We start from the raw sequence: 18,171 nt of genomic DNA, 5'->3' as shown, positions 1-18,171 counted from the left end.
TGGGCATTGGGGGTCTGATCCTGAGAGGTGCAGTCTCCATAACTAGGGATAAGGAGACTATGCCACCGTCTAAGAGCCCAGCAGAAAGCCCAGCTCCTTAGCAGAGTTGAGGGCCATGCTGAAGAACTTTGTGGGCTGCCTGGAGATTAAATTGTAAAAATCCTTCAGGCCAGGAGCAGCACCCAACTTTCCAAACGTGGACACTACAGTTGGGTGCCCCAGCGGCCACTTGCCTTCGCCTTTTGGCTCAAGTGGCCCAGCACCAGCGGGTCCTTGGCACCCCCTGTGTGAGGACAGCTGAGGAGGAAGCTAGCAGTTGGGGCCAGAGCAGTTTAGTGCAGGGAGAGCCCCGGCCTGCTCCCTAAGAGAGCGGGGCTGCTAAACAGTCGTCGTTCTCCTGGAGCACACCCAGCTAACCCTTCCTGCCCCAGCGGGAGGATGTCTCACGCTCACCCCCAGTTCGGGACCCTCCCCGCCCGGGAGGGGCACTTGGCCGGGGTAGGGCTGAAACCCGCGCTCCAACCTCGTGTGAGCCTGGCGCTTAGTTGCCCCCCCCCCTCCCCTCCCGGGAAGGTTGGAGGCGGCAGCCCCCACGCAGCGCTCCCAGGTGTGGCTGGGCAGGTTCGCCCCCGCGCCGGGGGACATGCGGGGCAGGTGACAATCAGCATGTGTGTCCCCCACCCCCCCTCCTTCCCGCTGAGCAGGCAGGGCCATTAAACGGCGGGGCCGCTCAGCCGCCCTCCCCTCCCGCAACGACGGGGGGTGGCTGCTGGACTCCGAGCCGGGGCGCTGGAGATGGAGGCGGTAAGTACTTTCCAGACCGGCTCAGGCAGGCGGCTCTCGCAGCAGCAGCCCCAGCGCTCCGGCTGCGGGACCAGCTGGGTGACTCCGCAGGTGATGCAGAGATGCGTGCAGCGGAGCCGGGGAGGGCTGGGGTCCAGCCCCATTGCTCACAGAGCTAGGCAGGGGAAAGTGTAAAGTGCCTCCCTCCCCCTGGCCTGCAGCCCGGGGCAGGCTGAGGGCGGCCCCTGGCTGTGGGGCAGGGTGACCAGACAGCAAGTGTGAAAAACCAGGACAGGGCGTGGGGGGTAATAGGCACCTATATAAGACAAAGCCCCACATATCAGGACAGTCCCTAAAAAAAATCGGGGCATCTGGTCACCCTAGCTGGGGGCCACGGGGTGTCATGGGGACTGGAGGGGTTTGCCAGCCGCTTCTGCACCAGCGCCACCACTATGAGCCCCCTTCAGCGCAGACGCGCAGGGGGCTGCGGCGAGCCCGCGGAAGCGCCGCCCGGCTCCGCCCCAGCGGTGTCTGATTGCAGCGTGCTGCGGAGGCAGAGCCAGGTGGGGAGCCGAGCCCGCTGCGTGACCGGGTCCCAGCTGCCCCCTCGTGGGACATGCTGCCCCGCCGGGGAGTCCTGGGGAGAGGACTCCGGGGGGCCGCCCAGAGACACTGCAGTGTGCTCCGGCGAGGCTAGGACCCTGCCAGGAACTTTCTGCAGAGCCCCGCGGGGAAGCCTGGACGGGTGGGTGTCCCAGGCTCAGCTGCCCTCCAGTGAGGGGGGCGGCAGAGTCCAATGAGGAAGTTTCAGGGAGCAGGAGGTGAACAGCACAGGGGGGGGGGCAGTCACAGCGCTCAGCTGCTCCCCAGGGCGCAGGGGGCACAAGCAAAAACACAACACTTGAGGCTGCAGTTAAAGCCTTTGGCTTCTGCTGCTGTTGCTGCGACCGGCCTCCGGAGGACTCCCTCTTGGCGACTCGGTGTTTTAAACTTTTGTCCGATAGGCAAGCGTGGTGCAGCAGATCGCTCTCTGAGCAAATGGCACTTCCATGATTCTTGAATAGCTTGCATTTATCGATGGTAGGAAAGAATGAAAACTAAGGGGAAAATATCTAAACAAGCTGCAAAGGTACTGGGGGGATGCCGACTACAAAGGTCTCCTCTTGGAGCTTCTCCAAACCACTGTGTGTGGGGTGGGCTGTGTCCCCTCCCCCTCTGATACAAACAAAGGGGATGGGGAGGAATCTGTCAGTGAGATCTCTGGTGTGCTGACCACTTCAGGGACCATGGTCCCATACTGCTCTGAGAGGCCACATTTGTGTTGTCTGGCAAAGGCAATACGCTTTATTTAGACTGTGGAACTGTGTTCTCTGTCCCAGAATCATCTTGCGCTAGGGTTGTGAGGAAGAGGGGCACATATGGATGTAGCTCCTTAAAGAATTCACAGGCAGACTGGGGGAATATTACCCTTGGACAATGCAGATATTAGAGGGGCAGATTCCAACCCCAGGGCCCTCACAGAGTAGTTTGCTGGAATCTTTTTGACCTCAGGATCATTGAATTTTCTACTCTTACCCTCTTTGGTATTTATTGCAAGAGGGCATGATTTGGCCTCTGATGTTTAGACACACATGATGTGGTTAGATAATGGCTAATTGTTAACAGATGCAGAACACTCAGAAACAGACAAATGGAGTTTTTCTAGTGCACAAATTGAGAAGAGTTTAAAAATCCTTACAATGCTTTAAAATTTCAACAGTAATTGCTATAGATTTGCCAAAAGTAATAATCCACAGTGATCCTCCACATCATTTTAGTGACTGGCTGCTAGTCCAGCTATATCCTCAGGTTAGCCTTGAAAACTCAAATTCTAAGAAGTCATTGTCACAGCAAAGGTCTACGTGTTATGAGTTTAATTACTGTATTAAAACATTCCACCTCGCCTTGCTGGGAGTGTCCCCTGCAATTACAGGGAGTCTGGCACCAAGATGAGCTCTCACTTGCTAACAGACTTTCTGATTATATTTATTACTCAGAGATGAATATGACCTTTTCATGTACAAAAGTCTACAAACCAAAAACATGAAAGGCCTCTCTAAAGCAAGTGGATGTAGACATGGAAATGTGCTTTTATCCTTTTTGCTTTATATCCTAATGTATTTTCTCCTTGAAACCTTGCTATAACTCTTCTAACAGCCAAATCAGCACGTGTTAGGCTTCAAAAAGACTGAGAAGCTTATCTGTGGAATGGGATGTCCTAATTTCAGAATTTCATTTGATGTTGGCATCTGTTGATCACTTCTCCGATTGCTGTGTAACAGCTTTGAAGGGCAGTTTTGAATTATGCAAAGTTTTTTGTTTCATTTATTTATTAACTTCCATCCTCTGGATCTTTTATTGTATTTTCAAGGTATTTTCATAACACTCTGGGTTTATATTTGTTATCACTATTTTTGTGTTTTTCCCTCTCTTTTTTAAAATTGCTGTCATAAAACCGTTTTTTTTTTAATAACTCTAATTGGAGATGTCAAAACCAAAAAATCCACATGTGCTTGAGTTTTAGGAATGCTACTTTAATTCTCCAATCAGACTGAGACAGGACCAAGGTGTAGTAGAGGGTTGCAGGATTAGGGCCACATTCTGATCTTGAATCATTGGGTCTAAATTCAGAGAAAATAATTTTAAATCAATGAAGTTAGTCTGGATTTAGGCCTGTGTAGCCAAGATCAGGATCTGGCTCTACAGAGCAAACATAGCAAACCACAGGAGGATGGCCACAAAATATCATTGTTCAGAGTCAAAACCCCAAAAGATTGCTTCTTTGGCGGTCTGCAGAGAATCAGACTCTTAGACAAGTACCTGAAACGGGGGAAGAAGGCCAGGGTTTAACTATGTACAATGTAAGTCACTTGCAGTTTCCTGTGAAGGCTAAACATCCACGCTCTCGTCATGGCTGATGGGTGCTTGGAAATTTGCTACCATGTTTCTATAAAGCATACAAAAAATCCTGTGTTAAAAGAACATTAAGACTATGAAGCTAAGCACTCAAAAGTTAGGAAATGCCAGAATGCCTGTGCTGCCTTCATCCAGCCCCATTGTGCATGTAGATTATGATACAGTCTTTAATTACCTAATCATATATTAGTTTTTTCCAGAGGGCCCAGCTTCATTCAGTGCACATAATGGATAGCGTTCACTGAATGGGGAAACCATTTAATATTTATTTTTATCCTCATTCAGTGTGGCCTCATGCCTTATTTACTGCACACTATTTAAACTCTCACTAAATACAGTATTATTCATTTTCTCATTGGCTTTTCTAAAACACTCATCATAGTATCTGAATGCTTTGCAAACATGAATGAATTTAGCCTTGCAACTAGGGTTGCCAACTTTCTACTCTCACAAAACTGAACACCCTTGTCCCGCCCCTCGTCCGATGCCCAGCCCATGACCTGCCCCTTCACGCCATTTCCCACCCCCATCACTTGCTCTCCCAACCCTCACTCAACTTGCTCATTTTCACGTGGCTCTGGCTGTGGGCTCTGGGGTGGGGCCAGAAATGAGGAGTTCAGAGTGCGGGAGGGGGCTCCAGGCTGAGGCAGTGGGTTGGGATGCGAGAGGGGGTGAGGGGTTTGGGGTACAGCAGGGGGGGATCTGGGCTGTGGGGTGGAGCCAAGGGGTTTGGAGTATGGGAGGGGGCTATGGGCTGAGGCAGGGGGTTGGAGGAGGTACTGGTTCTGGGCTGGGGGTGTGGGTTCCAGGGTGGGGCCAGAAATGAGGGGTTCAGGGTGCAGGAGGGGGCTCTGGGCTAGGGCAAGGGGTGTGAGGGCTCTGGATGAGGGTGCAGACTCTGGGGTGAGGCTGGGGATGAGGGGTTCAGGATGTGGGAGGGGGCTTCAGGCTGGGGCAGGGGTTTGGGATGCAGGGTAGGGTGTGGGCTCCAGCTGGGGTACGGGCTCTGATGTGGGGATGAGGGATTTGGGGTGCAGGAGGGTGCTCCAGTCTGGATGGAGCACAGTCTGGGACTCCAGTTTGGAGTGTGGGAGGGGGCTCTGGGTTGGCGCAGGGGGTGCGAGGATGTGTGAGGGCTCTGGCTGGGGCTGCAGACTCTGGGGTGGGGCTGGGGGTGAGGGTTTTGGGGTGCAGTGGAGTGAGCCAGCGCTTGTGGTTCCAGCCCTGTGGGGCGGGCATCAAGACTCAGGGCTTCTGCCCCCTGCAACAAGGTGAGCTGGCACGGAGGGGAGAGGGCCCCGTGGGCCAGATGAAATGAACTACGGGGCCAGATCCGGTTCATGGGCTGTAGGTTCCCCACCCCTGCCCTAGGCATAGGAGCTGGAGGGGGGACAAATATGCCGGCTACTTCCTGGAAGCTGCACAGTGCGGAGGCTAGGAGGGAACCTGCCAGCCCCCCTGCGCTGCCAACCAGACAGTCAACGGCCCACCGGGATCCTTTTTCGACCGGATGTTCCAGTTGAAAACCAGATACCTGGTCACCCTACTTGCAACCCCCCTATGAGGTATAATGGTATTGTCTCTGTTTTACATCTAAGAGTCTGATAGGATTATGGCTGAAAAATTGAGATGGGCCTGACTTTTTCACAGTACTTAGCATATTTATGGCTCTTTGTACGTTCACACAGCTCTTACTGACCAGTTGACCGAGTGCTCAGCAGTTCTGCAAATCAGTTCCCAGGTGTCTCAAGTTAGGCACTGAGAAAACAAGGAAGCCACAGGGGACACCTGTGAAAAGATTTATTTAGTGATTTACCCAGCATTACACAGATGCTTTTTGGGAGAGGCAAGGATAGAATCCAAATCTCCAGAGTGATATTCAGTTGCCTTAAGCACAAGGCCATCTTTTCTCTTCCCTTGCCTCATTCACTGTACATCTCCTAGTTTCTGCAACAAATGAGGCAAGATCATACAGGCCATAACTTCACCCAGCACTGTCCATCCTGTGCACTGAATGAAGCAGGGGTCCTATGGAGAAAAAAAACAAAAAGTGTGACCATGTAATCAAAGACTATCATAATACAGGTATAAAAGGAGGCCTAATTAAGGTTGCACAGACAACCTTCATTCTGGCATTTCTTAACTTTGGAGTGCTCAGTGTTGCAACTTTAATTTTGTTTAACATAATGTTAATGTTCTTTCCTAAAGTGTTTTTTAACCAAAATGAAAAACCATCTTGACCACCCACAGCTGGGTCATCAGCGAGGTTGGAAACTTAGTTTAGAACCTTATACAGTACAGACCTGTAACTTGGGGTTAGTGGTGGCAGTAGCTGACTATAATCCTATGTATAGATCAGCTATTTGAGGGGGATTAGACATGCATTTTCCTATTCAGTTTCACAGCTATTTGGTAGCAGCAGAGAAGTGTTGGTAATCAGGAAGACTGGGTTCTACCTATGGGTTTCTCTCCCCACCCCACTTCTATTTCCCCCACCTACATATACAGATATATATATATATATATATACAGCCTATCCCTGTCCTCCTCTGCTCCTTTCTCCCTTGACCTGCACCCCCTTCAGTCTGCTGCTATCCTCACCTCTCTACATTCAAGCAAGTCAAGATGCTTCCTCCTTTTCCTTCACGCTGCTTGGATACCAACAGGGGGAGTATTGAGAGCATAGGAGAGAGAGTCTCCCTGCTCTCAGTTCAGTACATGGTGCTAAACTTTCACAGTTGCATGAAATTGGGAGGGGCAGAGAGTCAGACAATTATTTTACAACAGTAGACACTGAGATTTGGAAAATTAAAGCTTTATAACCATTAAAACACAAATTGTCAACATCACATGTCAAAATATACAAAGCAAATATCCTTAAATCAACTAATCATATCGGTTTTTACTATTATTTGGTAGTCCATTTGTAACCAGCCAAATTCAAAGTCTAAATCACTGGATTTTGTCTCTAAATTCTCAGGCAGCATTTTTCTTACTTTGCTTATTTGTAAATTTCAGTTATTATGGGAGGAAATATTTTTGTCTCCAGTTTGTGTGTGTGGACAACGAAATCAACATTTACTGATTAACATTTAATCCTTCCAAGCCTACCTGTAATCCAGGGATTTTGCACATCTGTAGCACCTTCTGCCTAAGAGTGCTCTATAAACAGTGGTGAATTGACCTTTGCAACACCCCTGTGATGTAGGGAAGTATTAGTTGTCTTTATCCATAAAATAGGAGATAAGTCACACGAGGTTGAGGGTCTGATTTTTTTTTCAGTTACTAAGCACTGGCAACTCCAATGGGAGCTATAAGTGTTCTGTGCTTCTGAACAGCATGCCCTTATGAGTGACTTGCGTAACACCACACACAGGTGTTAGAGCCTGGAGCAGAACCTACAGCTCCTAAATGCAACTCCTGTGCCTTAGCCACATGATCTTCCCTGATAGCTAGTGTCTGGGATTTTTAAAATTACATCTGTTATCCTATTTTTCTCTCTCTGGGTCTCAAGTCCCAGGAGCATATGTGACTGTCCTGCACAGGAGAAAACTCATGGAATTTCAGACCTGCCTAGCTGAATCTACCCTTTGTATTTTGAATAACTTTATAGGTGGATATTTACATCCTGGAGCATGTAGCTGCAAAAGAAAGTAATGCGATTACATAAATATCTATGAAGTGCATTAGCATAACTCATGTTTTCCTGTGCGCCTTGTCTTATGTAGAATTTAACCTTCAAATACTGTTATGTCAATATTTTCAAAATACAAACTAATGAATACATACATTTATAAAAAAGGTTTACACTTTAGGAACAGCTTGTTTAGCAGACACTAAAAGAGTTTAATTTTCTGGCACATTCCTTATTGCTTCACATCACCAAGGCCAGGTCTTATACCATGACTGGAACCAAATGTTACTTCCTAATGAAAAGTAATGCATGATGCATGAAGTGTCAGGCAATTCATCAGGAACAAGGAGGAGATGGCCCTAAGGCGCAAACAGTGTGCTCTTTAGAATATTATAGCTACTTAACCCTTTAGCATGAAATGGAAGATGTGTAAAGAGACAACTTTTTAAAATACATTTGCCTCTCAAAAATATCAACTTAATGCAGAACATGCAATGAAATACAGCTTCTGCAACTTAAAATGTACAATAGCCAGTCAGATGTTAAAAGTTAGTCCTGAATCCACCAGTGTTAGTGTGTGTTGGAGTGGTAGGGGTGGGGGTGGTTTAAACAATTGTAATGAATCTCAGCTGAAGTTTTCTTCTTTTTGTAGATGAAATTATATTTAGTGTTTTAGCACAGTCAACGGCATGTTACTGAGATTAAAAATAGTTACAGGAAATATTAAACTTAATTTTTGTGACCAACGTTAATTTTTGAGTCCAACACTAATGATTGCCATGTTGCTGAAAGCAAAACTATTTACACTAAAAGTTTTGAAAGAGTTCTCTCTCTCTCAGTATAACTTCAGTCACAAATGGCAGAAAATTGAAATGGGATAATTTATAATCATTTAAAGGGATACTGTCAGCTTGAAATCTAGTCAATCTAAGAAGTGAATAAGAAGCAGTTCCATGAAGTATGTTGCTCATGAGTTCCCTTTCCAATATTGCTGTTTGTACCACATTTTCCTTTGAATTATATTTTTCTCTCTATTGCTGTAAAAAAGAACCACACAAACTGGGGAGACTAACAAATGAAATGCAGGAGAGACAGTGAAATGAACTAGACAAAGTGCTGTCAAATGCACAAAGTAAGCTAAATGAAACAGAGGGACCACTTTTTTTTCTGATACTTAAGTCATTGTAGGTGTTACCTGTATCTGTAGTCACATTTATCTACAATACTAAGTGAAGCAATTTCAGAGGACATTTGATTTTTTTTTTAAAGTTGACTCTGCCCTTTTAAGTCAAACAACACACATTAATGTTTATGGTTTCTTGGTTACTGTTTACCTCGTGAATAGCTGCTGTACAATTTAAGATGCAGAATTTATATTTTGTTGGATATTTTGCATTAAGATGCTATTTCAGAAGGAAAATGCTTTTTTTAAAAAGCTCATTCTTTACACAACCTCCATTTCATTCCAGAGTTAAGTAGCAGTCCCAGGCCCTCATTCAACAAAGAACTTAAGCATGTGCATAACTTTAAGCCAATGGGGCTATTCACATGATTAAAGTTATGCATATGCTTAAGAACCTTGGGGCCTGATCCAAAGCCCAGAGAAGTCAATGTGAGTGCTTTCATTGACTTCAAAGGGCACTGGATCAAAAACCTTATGAAGTGGGGCCCTAAAGAGCTCACTGTTTGGCTTAAGGCCAATTAATGGAAGTTCTGTGTGCACAATGAATGCGGAATTGGATCCCAAATGTAATAATCCTAACGTATTACTCTGGTTTTTTTTATTGTCTTATAGTTGAGTAAACTACATAAACTATGTTTTGGTAATCAAGTCAGACCATGGAATGTAAAAGATGTAACAAACACCCAAGCCTTTGCATTTGTCTAAGGAAAACTTATTCAGGTATTTCATATATTTACATAAAGTTTAAATGACTTAGATTTAATTGTTCATTATCATTATTAGCCCATACCTATTCTTTCAGTTAGCTTAGTTGTGCTGAATTAACTTGTGTCAAAACAGTTATTCTTATTTTTTTTTAAAAACTACTCTGCTTAGTAAGAATTCAGCATAAGAACGCTACTTCTTCCTGAAGGGGTTAATACCATAAAACAAAGACATCTGGCAGAAGCTGTGGGTGTTGGCTGTGGCAGATCCAGGTCCGTACCAGTCTCTACAAGGGAGCTGTCATGCTTGTTGATTTATCCTTCCCTAATGTCACGGAGTATGGGATGTTGAAACTGTGGCTAGAATGTGAAATACTAAATCATAATCGTCATTTTTTGTGTGTGTCTGGGGAGGCTCATTTTTGGCCTCTGCTCACAACTTGTAAGAATTGGAGGCAATTCCACATATTTACAAAATCTGGTATATAGCACAAAAAGGCTACGGTATTTTGGCTTTCAAAACTGCATATATTAGTGCACAACAGAGAATGATGGCAACAATTTAAATCAAGGCATACACTGATGAGATATTACAATAGACAATATGGAAATACATGGAAAGTACTTGTAAATGCCATATTAAATGAAATGTATTCTGTGGTGTTGCAGTGGAAACCACATATAACTCTCACAATTTCTACACAGTAAATTAATTTTCCTCCTTCAACACAGTTTGGCTAATTAATTAAGCTTAGCTATAAGCATATTATGTTCGTTGCTCAACATCTTCTTGAAAGCATAACAGGTTTTCATGTAAAATTTATGTGAACCTAAGTTTCTGCATTGTAGATAGCAGAAAATATGCTATGCTAGCTTGCATTAAACTTTGCCTATAAGCCTTAATTTTTGCCCCATTTTCTGTCACTGTGAGGCATACCATAAATGGCTGGTTATGCTACTGAGCAGAAAATGAGTGTCATGATTTTTCATCAATAGATCCATATAATAAGAAACTATCGAGCAAGGTAAACTTAACAATTCATGTTCTTCTGACAGAGTAGATTAAATGACATTTTTTCTTATACTCAATGAATTGTTTTATTTTTTGGTTTCCCAATATCTTTAGCTACTTCTCAGGACTAAAATAGTAAAGAAGGCATAGCCCTGGACTAGCAAAAGTTTAATGCAAAAGATAATATTTATGTTCTATTCCTACCTAATACACAGTTGCAGCATAATTAGTTTCCTTCTGCTGCTTTCTTAAATCATGATGGTGATTGTGCACTCACAATGGTAGAATGAATGTACAGTGATAGAAACTTATAATGCTTACAGAGGTCAATATTATGTGTAACAGCTGCATCTTTCTTCTATGTCATCATACATAAGTTTTACACATTGGGCTGTGTTCTCTCCTGCATGCATTACTTTCATAAGTCTTAATAGATGCCTTGCATGTTAACCAGATGAACATATGCACTTAACTGTAACATTTGGAATCCAATGTCTAAAACGTTGCTTGTTTTATGAATATTTTCCAAGTTAAGAAGTAAATAATGTTTTTCACTTCTGCCAGAATAAATCCAAATTTACACCGGTATAACTGAGATCAGAGTCTGACCTGGAATGAGCAAGTTCCAAATAAGCGGTCTGCTTGAATGTATTCAAATATAAATTAAAGGTCAAACTCTACATCAGTACAAATCAAAGGTACTTGCATTTAAGTTAAGGGTTATTCTATGTTTGGACCAGTGTAACCGGAAGCAGAAATTGGACCTAAGCAACCAATCCTACTTCACTTAACTCTATAATAAAACTGCTATTGATGTCAACAAGAGCAACAACGGGCTCTAAATCCTTATTTAGGAAAAAATGTAAAATGATTTTTCTAAATATGACTCTTTGAGATTCCAAATGCTGTGTGTTCACTTATTCCCATATCGAATTTGCTCAGTTCACAAATAAAATTTGTATCCCCATACTTAGTAGACCCACAAACTCAACATGAGCTCTGACAGCCAAACTGGGTTCTTTCCATTTCATGCATCTGTATGAATCAAAGATTCTGCTGGCCAATTTATACCCTTAGCTATACCTGTGCAACCTGTTGTCCTTAGTGATAATCCTTTTCCACATTTAGAGTGAATGGGATTGCATAGCCATTACTGAGAATATAATCTGAAGACAACAGAATTGCACAGGCATAGCTGTGGCTACATTTTAAGGTAGAACTGCCCTTTAAAACATGGCTGACTGTCTTGTTTCATGAGATACTGTACATTCTTCTTTCATATGACAACTTAAAAAGCAACACAAAAGGTTAATGTTCCAGTTTGCCATCCACTCTATGGCTTCCAGTGACATAGAATGAATCACTCACAGCTAACCCTCTGGAGAAGAATCTTAGAGGGCAGAGGTTTACTCGATATTCCATGGTTTGGCTATCTTCTTTACACTCACATATCTGGCTGTCCTTCATTTTCTATTTGTGTAATAGGTCATTGCAACACCCTTGTGAAGTTCTGTTGCAATTTGCTGTGATCCAGATCTTAAGTGGCATGGTGAAGATGGGTGGTTGGTCTGTGGGATCCGTGATCTTGATCCCTCTGTTTTTCCATAGTTTCCACTTCTTATCTTTTGACTACTGTCTTAAAATTGTCAGAGCTTTGGCCACTAGCCAGATGGGTTTCCTGGACTTATGGCAGCATCTGGGGCTGACTAAGGGGTTGGAGATCTTCATAGACTGACAAGTCTGGGTTCATTATCATGCAGTCGTATTCACATATTATTGCTGCTCCTCTTTGGAGGGACAGTGTTAAGATATGTACAAGGATAGGGAGCCAGATTTTCGGTATTGACCTCAGCACTCCTGAGACGGTTCTCATAGCAGTGTTTAACTGCCTGTTGACAAGTTGACATAGGTATGAGTTTGTTTCTCTTTTGATGTTTGCCCTCAAAAGGCTATTTTGCTTGAAATCCTTGCTTTTTAGACTGTGGAGCCATCTATCTGTATTCAGCCGCCACGTTGTGGCATTGGTCATGCCAAAGAATGTAACAACTAGAACCATGTGGATATTGCCATCTTCCTCCCCTCTGAATTGAGGACCACATTTTAATTCTACTTTAGGCAAGGTCAAATAGTTAAGAATCAGCAACTTTCCTAATACTTTTTTTCTTGTGAACCCAATCTTTGTTACAAGTTTCATTCTGAAGATCAACAATGGAATGTTAAGTATGGAAACAAAGAATTTCTCACCGGGAGGTCCTGATTCTTCTCTGCCTTCCACCTTCAATCATCACTGATGCTTACTCATGAGGAAGGAGAAAGTAAAATGCTACTGTTTGATTTGGAAGCATTTTACATCCGCTCTACGGATGTTGGTGACAACACAAGCTGCAAGGCAGTGAAGAATCAGGCACCACATGTTTATTCAGTGTGTTGTCTTTCTGATGCTTACTGCTTTCAAGTCTGAATCACAGCGTCCAGATTACTAGCTATTCATTTGAATTTTGTTGTTATATTACCTGGGATCATAGTATCTACCCAATCTAATCTTTGTCTCTCCAGGTTCTTGTACTGTGCCCATAGTAGTGGTATCTGAGTAGATACAGTAAAATTGTTTCTAGCAACGATGTTTAGATCCCACAGAATGTCATTTAAGCAACACCTAAATAGTAAGAAGAGAATGTACAGTGTTGTGGACATTCTCTCTCAAAGCCATGTAAGCCAGGACAAGTCAGGACATTTGGAAGTAGCCTAAAGCCAAGGGATATGGCTTGGCTGTATGAGCCCAAAAGTGGAGCTACAGAAATTTAGGAAGTTAATGAAGTGTAAAGTGTATAAGCTCTCACAGTGATGTGCCAATAGATAACGTCAGCATAGCCTCTCTGTCTTGGCATGGCTTATCTTTCATAAACACAAAGCCAAGCCAGACACACTAACTTCCCCACCTCTGTTATTCTGTTGCCTCCCCATGTACATACAGGAAAATGGGTTTGGAAGGCATGTACAAGAAGGGTTCTCTTTTGCTTATTCTGGTGCCTTCTCAGTTCTGTATGTGACTTGAAATGCCACACATTACTGTTCTTCTGAATTGTGTTGATCAGGCTATGTCCCTTTTTAATATCCAAAGAGTGTTTCCCCTGTAAGTATTGTATGGGCACCTAACAATCCGATTGTGCCCTTCTGCATCACACCTGCCTGCAAAAATGAGATCAGCTTCTCTTGCATTTAAAGAAGGTAGAAGTTTTTATTTGGGAGATATGCTGAACCAAGCTCTAAAAGTTATTATCAAGCAGAAGGTTCATTCTTCTCTTTGCTCTAGAAAGCCTGGGGATGGAGGGATGGTCATGATTTTTAAGGCCAGATATCTATAGTAAGGGGTCTAGGCACTCATCTAGAATCAGAGGTGTTTGTGGTCGACATTTTACAAATCATTTCTTTCATCCTCCATTTGGTAGAGGTAGAACCACAGAAAGTGCCCCTACCTCAGATATCTTACTATGTGAGGGCATTAGTCTGCTCCATTGAAATTAATGAATGCAGGATCAAGTCATTACTTTAAGAGGAGACACAGCAGCTGAGTGAAACAAACAAAGGAAAGGAGCAAGGGTCCGGTAATAGTAATACACACATTTGTGCAGACTGCTACTTGCCCTGCTTTCAGGGACAAAGTTTTAATTTGTTAATGGAGACAAATAAGTAGATCAGAAGCACTATTTTACTATCTGGGAATGGTAATGTTAGAATTATTCAGAGCTCAAGACTTGTGTTTGCTATTCTTAGTACAGGAGCATGAATGATTTCCTTCATAGTCAGTCTTTCTATTTCCATTGAATCTGATTTTTCAGAGAGTTACAGCCTAGGTTGACTAACGAAAAAAAGGGACAGATTCTGGGACATGAGGGACACAAGTGTAAACTGGATGCCATTAGACCTATTATGTATTTATATCATAAATAAGATCATCATCTAACCCAAAGTGTAAAATTTCATAAACTCAATTATATCAGAATAAAATTTCATAAAAAGAAATGTATGTTCGTGAATAGAAAATCAACTAGCAAAGAGATCTGTAAAGTATGGTTTCTGAGTTATATCTCCATTGAGATTCTTCATTAATTTCTAATAAATTTTGATATTTGTTTGTACATTCAGAAAATAGCTTTTTTGAATGTAAAATTTATTCAGCTTTTGAAGATGGTTTCTGTCCAAAGTTCTTTATATGTAGACTTCAAACCTGAATTTTAAAAATATTTGGAGGAAAGTGCACCACTTCAAGATTTCAGTGTAAATTGCATTTTTTCAGCACTAAAATAGTTTGTTAAAAAGTTATGTCAAAAAGAGTGATGTTTGGGAGCAAATTTTCCCACTGCCTTCACTGGATCTCAGTTATTGTGGGTGCAAATAACCATGGGTCAAATTTAGTATATACAGTTATTTGTTCCCAGACTTTGGTTCACTTAGGCTACTAAATCTCTGTGCCTGGAAATGAGGGGCTTAAGCATTTAAGAGGTCTAAATTGAAGGTTCAAATAATTACACTATTATTTGCACCAAGTAAAATGGAGGCCAGTGCAGAAAATCTATATCTTTTAAGGATCTAGGGCATGGTGATGGGGATGGAGAATGCACCTGGGGGTAAGAAGAGACATGGTTTAAATGGCAAAAATTGCCCTTGTCCTAAATCTTGTCCACATGCAGTTTTGCACATGGAGTATCTGGTTTATTTGTATATGACAAAATGATCAAACCCTGGTAGAATATCACTCTGGGTCTGATCCAAAACCCATTCCAGTCAATGGGATTCTTTCTGTGATTCTTGAAGGCTTTGGATCAAACCTTCTCATAAAAGTTTTTATCACAAATTAAGTCTGTTTAACTTTATTTGCTGTGTTGAGCCTTTAAAAAGAGATGAACTGTCTGAGTCACATGATTATTTTTCAATGCCTGAAGTCTTTTCTTTTATAATAATGCTGAAGACAAGTTGTTTTTGTTGTTGTTGTTGATTAGATTAAATCTGTGGGGAAAATACACAGGGAAATGTGATACATAGCCGACTTCAAGTCTTGACATGATTGTCAACCTCTGTACAATTAAAGGTAACACCACTGAGATTTAAATTTGACCTGTCAGTTGGTTGCCACATTGTGCTAATTTTAAAAAAATCTCTGTCCCCTCCTCAGGCTAATTACTACTAATGCTCTGTAGTTTGATGTGAAATTAAGTTTGGGGTAAGATATAAAATTTGATACTTTAACTTAATTAGCTATACTTTTCTTAATAAGAGTGACACAGTTCCTGTTATAGTCCAACATACTTGGGTGAATTAGTACTTTTTAATCACAAAATACAGGCTTTGGGGAACCCCAGTGATCCAACACATTCTTGACTGTTGTGATAAGGGTTAGATTGTGAACCCCTTACTCACACTGGTGAGCATTTACTCCCTGCAGTAGTCCCATTAAAGTTCAAGGGAACTGTTTCTGTGAGTAATTGCTCAGCAGTCTGTCCCTAAAGAACCACTGCTACCTTTTGCAAGAGTAAGGGATATTGGCTTCAGTTCTCTGGCCAAATTCTGCTCAAGCAATTACATTCTGTCTACCTACATCTCGCTGTAGTTTAAGTTGATTATTACCTTCTTTGCTCTCTGCCCTCAGCTGTTGTGTAGGGGTGCTGTCAGCTGTTAAATAGATATCACTCTCCATCCAAACTTCAGTTGCATTTCACTGAAGAGTGAAGTGATTTCTATAGATCTCTTTCCTCACTTACCTTGCAGGGGTGCTGCAGCTTAATTAATTGGCTGCAAAGGATTTCAGGTCAGAGGAGAGGTATTAGAGGTACAAAGAGTTATTTACTTATAAATGAATAGATGCTTAAATTATTCAAACAGTCTGACTAATATACAGGGCTTGTATATTATCGTATAACAAATGCACTGTACTGATGAAACCACCTAGTCTTTCCCTCCATTTTCAATTTACAGCAATAATAATTCTCAGGAAAAGCCTTTGCGGAGTTTAAGAACCAGCTAGGGTAAACGGACCTCAAACTGTCCTCCTAACTAGTCATTTGTTTTCAGGGAAGGACTTGGGCTTTGATCGTTATTCCTAAAATGGCCAAGTGCAGCCTGATCTCAAATGCCAGTAAAAGCTGGACAATACACAACTACATTCTTTTCTTTTTGAACGGCACCATACACTAGATCCACTCTTTGTGTGTGTGGTTACAGTGGGTCAGATTCTGCACTCCGAATTACACCAGTATAAATGAATGAAGATCTGACCAAGTATCTTTGTATGTCTCAACTCATTATCTAGTTTGGGTGCATCTTAAAACGTGAAAAGGTGGATCAGGCATCTTTGCTTTAGCAAATCAGTAAGAAAAAATTTACTTCTAGATGTGGGGGCTGCTTTAAATTATGCCATCTGCTGTGATCTCACAGAAACCACTGTGCCAACCAGATATCAGGCAAAATGCCAGGAACTCCACCCCGGAATGCTTTCTACACAGCTGGATGCGGAAAAGAGCAGGTAGTACAGAGCTGGCTATATGCCGTCCCCGCGTCCCTCTCTGATGCGGAAAGTTGCAGAGTAGGGCTGAAAATCCGTTTATGATCCCTATAAAAAGGGTTTTGGACTATTTTTGTCAGTTTGTTTCATGATAATATTTCTATTTAACAATTTATTGCATTTTTAAAATGTAAAGTAAGACTAAAGAGTGGTCACTTTGGCTGGGCTATCACCAGCAGGAGAGTGAATTTGTGTGTGGGGGGGTGGAGGGTGAGAAAACCTGGATTTGTGCTGGAAATGGCCCACCTGATGATCACTTTAGATAAGCTATTACCAGCAGGACAGTGGGGTGGGAGGAGGTATTGTTTCATATTCTCTGTGTATATATAAAGTCTGCTGCAGTTTCCACAGTATGCATCCGATGAAGTGAGCTGTAGCTCACGAAAGCTCATGCTCAAATAAATTGGTTAGTCTCTAAGGTGCCACAAGTACTCCTTTTCTTTTTACATTTCTAAGTGTAATCATTTATTTGATTGTATTGCCTTTGAAAACATGTTTACAATGAGTGCATATAGAATGTGTCAAAACACAGTACTAATTGCAGATACACATTAATACCCCTCAGGCTTGTAGCTTAACATTATCATCAATTCTGTATTCAAAATCAAAATCAAATTTGGTACTTGATCTGCACTTCTAGGTGCACAACATACAGAAGCAATACGTGGCAAGAGGAGGAAATGACTGCTGTGTTCTCCTGCTTGCTGTCACCAGCAGCATTATCCCTAATTCCGTTAAGAGTGAGCACCATGCAGAGGGTGGGAGGGGGAGACACAAATCCTGCAGATCCCTGAGGCTGCCTCCTTATCAAACACACTGAACAAGGACTAAGGGGGTGGGTGTGAACCTTCTGGCCACCCCTGAAAGCACCAGAGGGAAGTTACCAATCAATCAGGCCTCGCTGTGAGAAAATAGGAAGTAGTAGGAGCCAAAAACTGCTGTAGATAAGGGGCCATATGTAACATATTCCTATATAGTATGATGGGCACATATAAAGCCTCTCCTCTAGTACAGTCTTTTTACTGATGTCCGTATTTTTACTTCCCAAGTGGTCTATGGCTGCAAATCTGATTTGTATCTGCAAATCAAGATGTAAGCTGATAGTCTCTTATTTGCAATAACAAGGTTTTTTATACATGTCCGATTGGGGCATATTATGATTAACTTCAATGGGCAGGATCAGGCCCTACAGTTTAATTAAGGCTCATTACTATCAAGTCCCTGCATTGCCATATAAACAAGTTGTTTACAAGATAATGCTGACTATAATTTTATGAGTTTTCTACCAATCTTTGTTCCTTTTGTGTTGTGTGAAACCCATGACGCTCAGAAACAGCTAGG

The 18,171-nt window shown here is 42.5% G+C and overlaps 1 protein-coding gene across 1 annotated transcript in view; it reads left to right on the top strand.

The window, feature by feature from the left end:
- Nucleotides 1-694: 694 nt before the first annotated feature.
- The window catches only part of BNC1 (basonuclin zinc finger protein 1), a 100,324-nt gene continuing 82,847 nt past the window's right edge, over nt 695-18,171 (top strand). The window contains exon 1 of the mRNA XM_073361478.1: nt 695-804. Coding sequence (XP_073217579.1) covers nt 796-804 — 9 coding nt within the window. The 5' untranslated portion in view covers nt 695-795. The remainder of the gene's footprint in view (nt 805-18,171) is intronic.

Source organism: Lepidochelys kempii, chromosome 10, assembly GCF_965140265.1.
Source record: "Lepidochelys kempii isolate rLepKem1 chromosome 10, rLepKem1.hap2, whole genome shotgun sequence".
Taxonomy (NCBI): Eukaryota; Metazoa; Chordata; order Testudines; family Cheloniidae; genus Lepidochelys; species Lepidochelys kempii.
This window is presented reverse-complemented; position numbering and strand designations above follow the sequence as displayed.